Below are 14,608 nucleotides of genomic sequence, written 5' to 3'. Positions count from 1 at the left end.
ACACTTGATTTTCCCCTACCTCTAGTCTTTTTCTATCAATCAATTCTGCATGCTACCATCAAGATCAATATTCTTAAAACACTTTTCATTGTGTCATTCTCCAACCTAAAAACCTTCAGTTGGTTTTCCACTTTCTAGGAAATAAAATTTCAGACTTTGCAATCTTACATTTAAGGCTTCCACCATCTGACCCAAACCTAGCTTTCCATTTTATCTCCTGTATTATTCCAAATGCACTTGAAGGTCTCCACTTCATTGTCACCCAATATATCTTGTAATTTCCTACCTTTAAGCTTTTTATTACATATATTATCCTTTGTACTGCCTGCCTTCCCTTCTCCAACCTTTACTGAGTCCTCCTCTTAATAAAACCACATAATATCTGAATTATTGCTTTGGATTACAATTTAACACTTTACTAACTTACATGTTGTCTTAACAAATGTATACACACACACACACACACACACACACATATTTAAACCCATAGTGCCTAGCACAATCCAAACCAGAAAACAGGACATTTGTTAAGCTAAAGCTTTCTAACAAAGTTTGGACTTTCCAGATAGAAGGACTGCAGAATCTATGATGGGTGGAAAATGTAATCAGAAGTTGGCCACTGGAAAAACTGATGCTCTGACTCAAAACTAGAATGAGCTTAAAAGGGACAGTAGAAAGCTGCATGTCAAAAGCTGTGTGTGAATATTCTAACAGCGGGGTATGAGATGGCCCTTGCCCAAACCACTAATGGCCTCTGATTGCCTAAATTCATCACTCTAAATTCTGCTGAATTTCTCATTATGACAACTTTCAGTACATTATTCACCAAAACGACTGCAATAATTCTCATTCACTCCACAGGACCCTCTGCAATGCGACTGTGCTATTCTCCTCCTCACAAGGTAAAATCCATTTCCACATCCTTTGAATCTGGACTGGCCTTGTGACACACGGCGACTAAGTATAACCACTTGTAAGTGTAGAGTCCAGTGGCACTAAGTATATTTACACTATTGCACTACCAGCATGACACTCCATCCCCAGGACTTTTCTCATCTTCTAAAACCGAAGTTCTGCACTCAAAAAACAATAACTCCATACTTCCCCTTTCCCCTGTCCCTGGAAACCACCATTTTACTCTGTTTCTATGAATTAGATAGACTAGATACCGCATACAAGTGGAATCACACAGAATCCTTTTGTGTGACTGGCTATCTCACTTAGCTTATGATCTTCACAGTTCATTGATCCATGTTATGGTTTGTGTCAAAATTTTCTTCCTTTTCAGGCTGAATCATATTTCACTGTATGTATATATCACATTTTGTTTATCTGTTCATCTGTCAATGGACACTCAGGGTGCTTCCCTCTTTTGGCAACTGTGAATAACACTGCTATGAACGTGGATATACAGGTATATATTCAGGTCTTTGCTTTTATTCATTCTTTCGGGTATATACCCAGAAATGGAATTGCTGGATCACATGGTAATTTATGTTCAATTTTTTTGAGGAATGCTGTACTGTTATCCATAGCTGTACCAATCCACATTACCATGTGTAGTGCACACGGAAGGGTTCCCTCAGAATTCTCATCCTCACCAACACTTATTTTCTGTGTGTGTGTGTGTGTGTGTATGTTTATATAATGGGTGTGAAATAGTATCTCATGGTTTGGACCTATGTTTCCTTAATGATTAAGGAAATCATCATTTGATGATAACAAACAAATCTTTTCATTTGTTTGCTGGCCATTTGTATATCTTCTTTGGAGAAATATTTATTGGAGTACTTTGACCATTTGTAAACTGGGTTGCTTAGTTTTTTGTTGTTGAGTTATAGTCATTTAGTTGTACGCTGCTGCCCACCAGGCTCCTCTGTTCCTGGGATTCTCCAGGCAAGAACACTGGAGTGGGTTGCCATTTCCTTCTCCAATGCAGGAAAGTGAAAAGTGAAAGTGAAGTCGCTCAGTCGTATCCAATTCTTCGCGACCCCATGGACTGTAGTAGCCTACCAGGCTCCTCCGTCCATGGGATTTTCCAGGCAAGAGTACTGGAGTGGGGTGCCATTGGCTTCTCCCATTTAGTTGTATCCTGGGTGCTTACCCCAGGATATATGTAAGATATAAGACTTCCATGTATCTTACATGTAAGACACATGACTTACATGCTTTTTCCCATTCTGTGGGCTGATGTTTGTCTGCTGACAGTGTACTTTAATGCACAGAAGTTTCAGTTCAGTTTATCTATCTTTTGTTGTTGTTGCCTCTGCTCTTGGTGTCATATCTCAGAAACCACTGACAAATCCAAAGTCATACAGCTTTCCCCCTGCTTTTCCTACGAGTTTTACAGATACAGCTCTTACACTTATTTAGATCCTTGACTCATTTTGAGTTAACTATTGTATATTGTGTAAGGTAAAGGCCCAAATTCATTCTTTTGCTGTGGCTACTCAGTTTTTCCAGCATTATTTCTTGACAAGGCTACCCTTTCCTCATTGAATGGTCTTAGTACCCTTGTTGAAAAATCATTTGACTGTGTATGTGATGGTTTATTTCTGGGCTTTCTATTCATTCCATCTGTCTATATGTCTGTCTGCTTTGATTAGCTCTGTAGCAGATTTGACATGAGGATGAGAATTCCAACTTTGTTTCTCTTTTTCAAGGTTATTTAGACTATTCAAGTCCCTTGAATTTCCATATGAATTTTACATGGATTTTCTACTGCTGTAAAAAAAAAAAAATTTTTTTTTTTTTTACATTGGGATTTTAATAGAGATTATACTGTAGTTTGCTTTGGACAATGCTGACATCTTAACCAAATTAAGTTTTCCAATCCATGAATATGAGATGTCATTCCATGTATTGGTGTCTTCTTTAATTTCTTTCAGCAATACACTGTAGTTTTCGGTGTACAGGTCTTTCATCTCCTTGGTTAAGATTATTTCTAAGTACTCATTTTTTTGATGATATTGAATTTTGCAACTTCTTCTATCACCTTCTTGGAACACTGCTACCACAGCATAAAACTTCCAGGCTTGCATGATAGGGTGATATAGCCTAGACAACTCTTAGCACAACTGCCAGACATGAGTGATTTTAGAGATCATTTAGCTCCAGTCAAGCTGCTAGATGATTACAGCCATGTGAGAGACTCCAGGGGAGAAAGCAATGACACCCCACTCCAGTACTCTTGCCTGGAAAACCCCATGGACAGAGGAGCCTGGTGGGCTGCAGTCCATGAGGTCGCTAGGAGTCGGACATGACTGAGCGACTTCCCTTTCACTTTTCACTTTCATGCATTGGAGAAGGAAATGGCAACCCACTCCAGTGTTCTCGCCTGGAGAATCCCAGGGATGGGGGAGCCTGGTGGGCTGCCATCTCTGGGGTCGCACAGAGTCAGACACGACTGAAGTGACTTAGCAGACTTAGCAGAGAGACTCCAGGGGAGACTAGCAGAAGAACCACTCAGCTGAACCTAGGCAAACTGCTTACCCACAAAATTGTAAGCAAATAAAATAGTTATTTTAAGCTACTAAATTTTGGGGGTGGCAGCAAAGACTAACTGAAACAGAACTAAATCATTTTATTTGCTATTTCTAAACTATGATAATTTATTCATTACTTTGTGCTCATTTCAAACTGTTTTCCAGAGGCTGTTAAGATTTATTCCGACTGAGTTAAGACAGAGTTCTTTGATGTCAAGTACTCTACATTATTCATTGTGTTCATGAATGATTTAAAGATTGAGTGGCAGAATTCTAAATAATTTATACATATTTTCAAAGGAGATAGCATAAAATTAAATTGTATTAGAAGTATAGAAATACAGATTTCTAATTTATAACCTCAAAATTGAAAAAACAGTAAGGAGATACTATAATTAGTGTATTTCAGACTAACCTGTGCTATTGCTAATAGTTGCTAGCAATTAGTGCTAAATTTACTGAGGAGAGATTTTGAAACTTTATTATCTTATTATTAAAAAACTTAAATGATCACAATATTTAGGAGAAAAATATTTAATAATAAAAATATTTATAATCCCAAAGCATTTAGAGGCTTGGTGTCTAAGCAAAATGGCTTGATATTACTTAAAAATTCTGAAGATACACATATATCTAAAATTTTATGTTTTATAACACAAATGTATTTATTAACAAATATAGCTCTAGTTATTTTAAGTGAAAATCTTACAGAGCAATAGGCAAAAATAAATGCTATTTATGTGTGTGCGTGCTCAGTTGTGTCCGACTCTTTGTGACCCCATGGACTGTAGCCCACCAGGCTCCTCTGTTCATGGGATTCTCCAGGCAAGAATACTGGAGTGGTCTGCCATTTCCTTCTCCAAAATGTTATTTGTAATACATACTAAAACAAAAATTTACTTAATAAAAATTTCTACCCCATTAAAGAACTCACTTGAAAAATTTACTCTCTCACATTGTAGAAAGAGTTATTTTTGAATTCTTTACCTAGTATTATAAGTGTTCTTTAACAGAAATAATAAGGAGAAAGAAAAAATAAGGAGAAAATGTAACAAGAGGCAATACATAAGTTTTTTATGTGGCTCAGATGGTAAAAGAATCTGCCTGCAATACAGGAGACCTGGGTTTGATCCCTGAGTTGGGAAGATCCCCTGGAGAAGGGAATAGCTACCCATTCCAGCATCCTTGCCTGGAGAATTCCACGGACAGTGGAGCCTGGCAGGCTACAGTCTACTGGGCAGAAAAGAGACGAACATGACTGAATGCCTTTCACTACTCACTCAGATTTCTAACTGGACATAGAACAGGACTATTTTTTCTGACAAACCAAGTGGAATTAACACTTAAGTAAGAAACTATTTGAGTTAACTTTCAAAGCTGAGGCAAATTCCTCAATGTCTATGTCATAAATACATTTGCATCATTTGTTTAGGAAATTTAATTTACTGTCAGAAATATCTTATATTTGCATCATTTAAAACATCTTCTGAAATAGTTATCAGTTTTGTTTTAGAGTCCTTAGTGTTTCTTTAAATTTGGGCTATAATTTATTTAACCACAAGCAATTCCTTACACTTCTCTGAAACTACATTTCAACAAACAGACCACAATTTCACCATTCCTCTACCCATATATGGTAACACACTGAATAGTAAAATATAGTCCATAATTTTAGTCATACACAAGTGCATACACACACACACACACAACCTATTTCTTGCTTGGATGACAAAACAGAGAGAAAAGAAATATGGAAGAAGTAAAATGCACTTACGAAGTCAAAGTCTCCATCTTGAGGAACTTTCCAGTTATCAGGAAAAACATTTTTGGACATAGGGAAGGGTTCATGCATATTCTGATTACAGTTTTCATGAGTCTTATTCTTGAAGTCCTGTTTATCAAAGTAATCCATGAAAGATGGCCTTTGTACTTGTGGAGAAGTTGCATTTCCTTAGGTAAATGAAGAACACAAGGAGGTGTAAGTTCTTACATTTACTAAGAGAACTATAAGCTTTATTAAAATATGATTTTTTTATTACTATAATAAATTTTCACTAGTCAGATTTAAGAACAGCATAGTTAATGAAGAAAATATAGGAAGTAAAATAAGAATGAAGAAACAAAAACATCTAAGGCAAATAGATTGCCTTCACCCAATGATAAGGCAGAGATCTGTAATATCCTTAGATTGTAGAAACATCTCAGAATTTCGGCAGAATCTTTATCATAATTTTATTAAAAATCATTTCAAATACATTTGAAATTTGTCAAAGAAAGTAAATATTTTAAACCTCAATCTTTGTTCATAAAACACTCAAGCCCACACTGTTGTCCCTGCGCACAGGCATCGGCTGTAAGAAGTTACGGCTGTAAGACTTACCCAGCTTCCTCCTGTGTCTCTCTGACTACTTCCTCACAGTCTTTCTAGCTGATTCTACCTCCTCCTGGAACTCCCATGGCTTCACCTGTCATGTTTTACCCCTAATGATATTTCTCCAGCCCAGACCTTGCTCCTAGGTTCTCTGACTTTCCAACAGCTCAATTCCTGGACCTGCAGTGAATTAGAGTTACCTTGAATTTACCAGTTCTAAAGCTAGATCCAAGATCTTTTCCTTCAAGCCCATTGCTTCTCCAGATGTTCTTTGTCTGCCAGTTAACATTCTTAATCCCCAAAGTGATCAAGTTGAGAATGAACCCAGACTCTCTTTTCTCATCAAACCAAACTGATCATCAGGTGGTTTAATGCTACTGTTCTATCCGCCACTGCTACTGTCTTAGTTCAGCTTCTAATCTTTTCTTGCCGAGGCCACTGTAGGACATCCTCCAAACTGGTGTCTGGATTTTGGTCGCACAGACAACGTAGTGACCTTTCTAAACACAAATCAAATCATGTCTTTCTTCTGTTTAGGATCTTTCAGTGACTCCTCATTTCCTATACTGAATGATTAAAGTAGAAAATAAACATAGAATAACTAGACTTTCCCAGTGATTTTCAAACTTGATTCCTTAAAGCCCCAGTGTCCTCCCCCAAAATCCTAAGTATCCATGTATCTGTATGGCTGAGTTCCCTTCGCTGCTCACAGAAACTATCACAACATTGTTAATCTGCTATATACCTCAGTACAAAAATTAAAAAGCTCAAAAAAACCCTAAGTGACCACCACAAAGACACTTCCCTATGCAGTTCTCCACACAGCAAGTTGCCTATCACCTTAAAACTTTCTTGTGACAGGACGTACACTTCTCCACAAGGAAGCCTGTTGGGCTATTCTGTTACAGAAAGTCTTTTTTAAAATGTGAACTTGAAGTATGTCTTTTTGCAATTTAAACTCATGTTCCAAATAAATTTCTCTTTAGTACACCAGTCCTTCAGATATCTGAAGACAAATAATGGCTCCATTTTGGCTATCTTTCTCAGGTGAAACATCGCCAGTTCCTTTCACGTGACATGTTTTCGAGACGCATCGTCATCTAGTTTACTGGCCTATGGAGACGTTCCAGTCTCTAAACGATCCTCTAAAATCGGACATAACACTGCTAACAGTAACATGGCCAATCCAGAATGTATTTGTAATAGCACTAATGCAGCTTAAAACTATAGTTAGTATTATGAAAACTAGATAACACTATTGGCTCAGGATGAGCTATGAGGCAATTTTGTAAACATTTCTGCAATCAGTCAAAGTAAAAGTCCCCTAAGAAATGAGTAGTGGCAATAGGAAGGAAAGAGGCAGAACAATACTTGGGGCTGACAGAAGAAAACAAGGACATCGCTGAGAAATTTTATTCCAGGAATCTCCTTTTGCATTCACAACAGTCCTGAGCCTCCTTCTAACTTGATCCTAATCAGAAGCTCCTTTCCCAGTTATAGGAGCCACCACAAACACCCTAGGGTCTCAAGGTGAACAAATCATAACCTAATATCTAGAGGCTCTCCCTTTCGGAAGATGACAGGGGTCTCTCCTGTGGGGAGGAATGGCCACGTAACTCAATTTTCAAATTGGGGTGTTATGTAGTTGCAGTTAAAACTGAAGGTTGCGGCTCCTGTACCTTCCTGTATCCTCAACTTGGGAACAGAAATGTAGTAATTAGGGACCAGAAGACATAAGAAGAGGTACCAGTGACACATAAGAAGAAGCATCCTAGGAAAACTCTGTTTTCTTGATACACGCATCGCCTCTGTTTCTTCTTGCTCTTCTCTGCCTGGAATGCAGACTTCACAGCTGAAGATCTGACAGTTACTCTGCAAGCAGGAAGAAGAGAGCACTACCCTAAAGATGAAAGAATCTGCCCTAAAGGAAGAATCTCTAATGATGTCATGAAATCACTCTACCAATGTAGGACACTCTGCTTCTGGATTTTTTGTTAAATGAGAAAAGAAATTAATCCTGCTCTATTTAACCCATTGTTATTTGGTTCTTCTGGTACCTATTACCAAATCCGGTCCCTAATTACTACATTTCTGTTCCCAAGTTGAGGATACAGGAAGATACAGGAGCAGCAACCTTCAAATTTAACTGCAACTACATAACACCCCAATTTGAAACTTGGAATTCACTACTACTTAGCAGTTCGATTATCACTACATTTCAGGCTGATCTCAAAATCTATGATAAAATGCCTGTCAGAGTCCACACTCAAAATTTTCAAAAATAACCCATTTCTACGTTAGAAATAAACATTTTCACAGAAAGTTAACCAAAGTCCAAAAATCAACTGAAATAAAAGAAAGCAGTCGGTGGCGCCTGCCTGCAATGCAGGAGACCTGGGTTCGATCCCCGGGTTGGGAAGATCCCCTGGAGAAGGAAATGGCAACCCACTCCAGTATTCTTGCCTGGAGAATCCCATGGACGGAAGAGCCTGGTGGGCTACAGTCCACAGGGTTGCAAAGAGTCAAACATGACTGAGTGACTTCACTTTCACTTTGCAGCCTGGGGTCGCACAGAGTCGGACATGACTGAAGTGACTTAGCATAGCATAGCATAGTCTGTTTCATGAGATTTTTCTGTTTGGATGATGTCAAAACAAGATATGATTAACCAAGACATCCCTCTACACAATGTTTTTCAAATGTATGTGCTTATACTTTTAACTATTTTCCATCATTTAGTTTAAAACCTACTATCAACATTTAGAGTATACACTTTTCACATACAAAGAAAATTTTAAAAACAATTTTTAATTTATAAGGAGGAAAACAGGTCAGGTATATTTTAAAAGATGGGCTTCCCTGAGTCTGGAAAGATCCCCTGGAGAAGGGAATGGCAACCCACTCCAGTATTCTTGCCTGGAGAATCCCATGGACAGAGGAGCTTGGCGAGCTACCACCGATGGAGTTTCAACGACTGAGCACGCCCACACATGTTTTAAAAGTTAACGGGATGGAGCAGCTGTAATTGGCCAGTCGTATTTAACTACACCATATGAAACACATGTCCACAGAGTGCAGTTGAGTCTCCAAGGAGGCTCGTGTTCACAGACAAAGAGGATGATGCTTCTGACTTACAATTTGTTTTTTAAAAAAGAAATAGGAGGCCCTCCAACAGGAGAGCGAAGCAGGAAATCTCAAGACAGTAACCACTGTCATATGTGATTGTGGTTGCTATGGTGAATACTTTTTTTAAATACACAGAAAATAATCACATAAAATTGACATCAATTTCTCCAGTTATAGTTGAATTCTGACCCTATCTTATAAAAATATATATTTTTTATTTTAATAATAAATTTAATGGTCAAAATTACTTCATCCTTCAATTTTGGTCCCAATTCCTTCAACTAGTTGCTATGGAACTAAAATGCCATTAGCAATAAGGAATAAAATAATCACCACTCAATTCTTTTGTGTATGTGAAATTTTAAAGAAAAAAATTATTTCCTCTCCTTCAAATATTCCCTAAAACACACACAAGGAAAGTAAATTATATGGTATATCATACCTTTTACAAAATATGCCAGTCTACTCACAATTATTCACCAACTATTCTAATTTACACATGACTTCTAAAGAGGTGAAAAACTGTCATGAAAATTTAAATATACAATGGAATTTTTAGAATAATCTAACAAAAATATAATGTTTAATTTTTAATTTCTTAACATGAGTATGACAAAAACAGTCAAATGCAGAAATGAAATAATCATCACTTTAGCATAATATCTGGAGTAGGAAATGGTACCCACTCCAGTATTATTGCCTGGGAAATACCATGGATAGAGAAGCCTGGCAGGCTACAGTCCATGGAGTTGCAAAGAGTTGGACACGACTGAGTGACTAGCACTTCACTTCATTTAACATAATATATTTCACTATCAAATGGTTTTTGAATATTATCTAATTTGTTCTAAAAATATTTTAATGTGGGTGTTCCACCTGATTAATGATCCAGAAAATCTGTCCTTTAATTTGTTGCCAAGAGTACAGTGAATAGGGTATATATAGAAGGGGCTTTCCAGGTGGCACTAATAGAAAAGAACCCACTTAGCAGTGCAGGAGATGTAAAGAGACACGGGTTTGATCCCTGAGTTGGGAAGATCCCCTGGAGTAGGGCATGGCAACCCACTCCAGTGTTTTTGCCTGGAGAATCTCCCCATGGGCAGGGGAGCCTGGCAGACTATAGTCCATGGGGTCGCAAAGAGTCGGACATGACTGAGGCGAGTCAGTGTGTGTGTGTGTGTGTATACATACATACATACATACATATGTATGTGTGTGTGTGTGTGTGTGTGTGTGTAAACCAGCATGTTAATCCAGAAGCTACTAACATCAGCTTTTTCTTAACATCAGACTCTACTATGAAACAAAGGAGGATACAGTCAACATGGAGATGATCTAGAAGCCATTCAGAAAAAGATTAAAAGCTTAGTAAATAATACCTGCACAAAGGCTGAAAGAAAAGTGAAAGAAAGTGAAATCAGTCGTGTCCGACTCTTTGCGATCCCATGGACTGTAGCCTACCAGGCTCCTCTGTCCATGGGATTTTCTAGGCAATAGTCCTGGAATGGGTTGCCATTTCCTTCTCCAGGGGATCTTTCCAACCCAGGGATCGAACCCGGGTCTACTGCATTGTAGATAGACGCTTTACCGTCTGAGCCACCAGGGAATGAACTGTACAGCCAGAAAAAGTCTGAGGATACAATTTAGTAAGTATCCAAGTATACATGAAGGAGTCTTGCACAGAAAATGGCGACCAGCTGTTTTCCATCTCCAATGAGGGCAAAATAAAAGGAAATAGACAAATCGAGGCGCAGGATTTTAGTTAAATGGAAGCAATGATTCCCTGCGTGAGTAGTGAGCACTGCAACAACCAGTGTGTGTCTACGGAAGCCCTTTCTCCAGAGGCCTTTATAAGAATGACTGGTTATCATCTGCAAAAGATTAATATTTATGTGTTTGTCTGTGCTCTGTGCTGATAAAAGAGGCATCCTATCGTCAAAATACCTACACTAATCACATATCATTCAACATTCCACAGAGCAAAAGCACACAGGAAAGACCATACGCAGTATCCACAGGAAACTCCAAACCACTGTGGCCACACCTTAGCTGAACACCTAGTACCTCTGCAGAGGAAAATGAAGGGTTTCTAACTGCCCAGTGATACGCCGGGTATCTGCAGCCAGCTGAAGGTGGGACCTGTAGTCTACCACTGTCACCTTTACTGCTATGTCACTGGCAAAAGTAATCTTAAAGAGGCATATAAAATTTTTTCATGGAAGAATGGTAAGATCTCTGGAGAGGTGGGAAAGTGATCCACCAACACATTTCCCTATTCTGACTTTTTTGGCACCTGAATTTCCGTCTTTAGTTATTTACTCCTTTGGCTTAAAAATGTTTTCGGGAAAAACTGTAAATTTGTTGGGGGGGATGTAAATATTTCAAGAACATAAAACACCATTAAGGATTTTTACACCTGCATGTTGGATACTTTGCTAAAATAGGTTTTGGGAGGAAGAAGGAAGGAAAGGGATCTGAATCAGAGCTGAAAGAGAAGATTATTACTAAGCACAGTACAGGACATGGAAGTTATCATTCAGAGCAAATGGTCTCATGCTTACAATTGTGTCCAGAGGCATCTAACGAACTAGAGAGTAGGAACACTTAATGGTGCTTCTTATCTTGATATCTCTCCTGAACGCCTTCTAAATCTAATATCTATTCCTAGGATAAATCCTAAAAACCTAAAGCAGAATCTAATTTGCTTTCTCTTACTATTTAAGTGAAACTACATACATGTGTTTTCTAAAATGAAACAATAACTGTGATCTATTTTAAAAATCACCATGTATTATAGGCATATACAAAGAAGAAATCTAAAAAATATATATTCAATTAAAATTACTTAATATTTAATAACTGATGAATAGCTATGATAACTTAATATAAATAAACAAAATAAAATCAAAGGATTCAGACAGAGGTTCTTCCTCTAGCCATTCTTATTACAATATGGTCTCCATGGACCTCACCATTCAGCTCACTGCCTGGTGAACGTGCGCGACTGCGTCTCCCTCCTTCCTGGATACAACAGGTGAGTTCCAGGCACTGAAGGTACAGTGAGGCTGCTTACTTCTGTCCTAAAAAGTAAGCTGTCAGTCCTAACTGCACCTCAGAAGTGCTTGGAAAGTTTACTGCTTTGGGATGTTAAGTTTTGTTAGAGATCTGTGGCTCCTCTTCTGGTCTGCAGAACCAGCATCTCCAAGGGGCTACTGCTAAGATGCACACTTGAGAGGTGAGTCACATGGACCCAGGAGCAGGGTTTATCTTGTAAATCAAGCCTCTGCTCCAGCCTGAGAAGATCTCTTGAGCTCCTGTTTCTGCCTTAGAATGTACTTTTCTTTTCCTCCACTTCATGTCAGTTGCAATTCTAATGGGCTTTCATTCCATAGCTTTACCCCAATTTCTGTAAAAAAAAGAAAAAAGTTGAGCTGAGGGCTCAGGCCTAGACCCTATACCACACAATGGGAAATCTTCTCCTTGACAGCACTGTATTATTAAACACAGTGAAAGAAAAATTCTTAGTTTGCTGAGTCATGTCCAACTCTTTGCAACCCCATGGGCTGTAGCCCACCAGGCTCCTCTGTCCATGGGGATTCTCCAGACAAGAATACTGGATTGGGTTGCCATTCCCTCCTCCAGGGGATCTTCCCGACTGAGGAATCAAACTCAGGTCTCCAGCACTGCAGGCAAATTCTTCACTGTCTAAGCTACCAGGGAAGCCAGCAGTTGGCTGAAACTGAGCAACCACTGCCACTGCCTCTGGTGAGCCTTCTTATTGTACAGGCTGGAAAGCTAAACACTACATTTCCTGTAACACCCTGCACCTAGGGTCCTGGGTAAGTGTACTCTCTCACGACTGGGAAAGCAAGAATTGAGGCAGAGAACAGGGGCCTGCTATGGCAGCCACTTCCTTCCAGCAGCACAGCTATGCAGACATGGGATTTTTTACAGCAGCGTTCCAGCTCCAGCCGTCAGCCTCACAGGTACTAAAAAGGTGGCCACAGTCAAAGTGGTAGCTTTCTAATCCCTGAATAGCAACAGGGATTTGATTTCAATCTGTATTAGTGAATTCAACAGTGCCAATGGCAGCCTCTGAATTCACTAGCTTCCTGACTGTAGTAATAGTAGTAGTTCCATAATGGTCACTTTTGTGGGTGTGTGGGAGTCATTCTTGGAGGCCCAGCCTACACAGTCCTCTCTTCCAACCTCTCTGCTGATTTTGTTAATATCCAAAACTCTGACTTAAATCTTTTTGTGTTTAAAATGCACAGTTTCTGTCCTCCAAAAAATACTGACTGACACAAGCCTATATGTGTATAATTCCTCAACCCTCATAATAAAAGCATCAGCTTGGTCATACTACATCGTGTCTACGAGGGTATCATCAAAACCACTGTAAAATACTTTCCTCAAATGATAAAACACAACATCCAAATCTAGCAGTTTCTCTGATCTAGAGGTTTAGCAATGTTGTCAAGAAAGGAAATCAAATTATTCTGATATGATTTGTTCCCACTAACCTATGCTGACTTACAACAATTCAAGTCTCCTTTCCTAAAGGACTCACAAATATTCCAGACAGCCTGCCCAAGGGGATGTCAGGTTCACTGGTCCACAGCAATGTGATCTGGGGGTCAAACCTGGGTCTATATATTGGGTCTACCACTCATCTGCTATGAAATCTTGGACAAGTCACTTCATGTTCCCAAGTCGCAGTTTCCTTAGTGGCAAGTGATAGTGACGTTATTTACAAAGTCCTTGTGAGAAGTTAATGAGATAATGTATGTAAAGTTCCAAGCACAATACTCAGCCCATACTAGACCTGCAATTAATGATAGCTGTGACAGTGAAGTCACTCAGTCGTGTCCGACTCTTTGTGACTCCAGGGACTGTATGCAGCCTGTTAGGCTCCTCTGTCTATGGAATTTTCCAGGCAAGAATATTGGAGTGGGTTGCCAGCTATAGCCTGAGAAATCTACCTTCTATTCTCTTTTCTGAAAATAAAAAATGAATAAAATAAAATAAAAATTAACTTCATCTTGCTTACATGGTACTTCCCTCATTTTCTCAAAAAAAGACATCAAACTTCACAAACAGTGGAATACAATTCTCTCACCTGAAAGTTATCTCAACACATTACTGATCATACTCCCAGTCAGGAGGTATCGAATCAGCTGAGTGTTCCCTGATCATTACATCACCTTGCCATTCGATTTCTTATATGCCAATCCAGCCCCAGCTCTGGGAGGTCAGAAAGTTCCACTGTAGGAACACAGCAGATCTGAACAAGCTAAAGGGCCCCCACTCCTTCTTTGCTGCAACAGTTTTGCTCTTCTAGAGTTACCCACAAAGAAATAACCTCTACTAGTTTATCAATTTAATGACAACGGATTCCTGACCTGATCCTAATCTATTTCCTCCGGATAAAAAAAAAATCCTAAATGTTGATTCCCTCAATGACAACCAATCTGCTTATACTTACTGTCAACCTCATAATTCCAACTGGCATAGACTAGTCTGGATAAAAGATAATATGTACGGCAGCAGAAATCTATTGGCAAATATTGGCTGATGCCAGATTCTGAAAGACCTGGGTTACCGAGCTGAAGCCTCGACATCCCGT

General features: G+C 38.9%; 1 protein-coding gene across 2 annotated transcripts in view; it reads right to left on the bottom strand.

The window, feature by feature from the left end:
- The window catches only part of STK3 (serine/threonine kinase 3), a 310,059-nt gene that overhangs the window by 80,504 nt on the left and 214,947 nt on the right, over nt 1-14,608 (bottom strand). Inside the window, exon 10 of one of the 2 annotated variants that reach the window (XM_027561459.1) lies at nt 5,260-5,435. The exons of the other annotated variant lie outside the window; for it this stretch is intronic. Coding sequence (XP_027417260.1) covers nt 5,260-5,435 — 176 coding nt within the window. The remainder of the gene's footprint in view (nt 1-5,259; nt 5,436-14,608) is intronic. 2 annotated transcript variants of the gene reach the window in all.

The sequence above is a fragment of the Bos indicus x Bos taurus genome, chromosome 14 (assembly GCF_003369695.1).
Source record: "Bos indicus x Bos taurus breed Angus x Brahman F1 hybrid chromosome 14, Bos_hybrid_MaternalHap_v2.0, whole genome shotgun sequence".
Classification (NCBI taxonomy): domain Eukaryota; kingdom Metazoa; phylum Chordata; class Mammalia; order Artiodactyla; family Bovidae; genus Bos; species Bos indicus x Bos taurus.
Note: the sequence above shows the minus strand (reverse complement) of the source record. Positions and strands in the feature narration are given on the sequence as shown.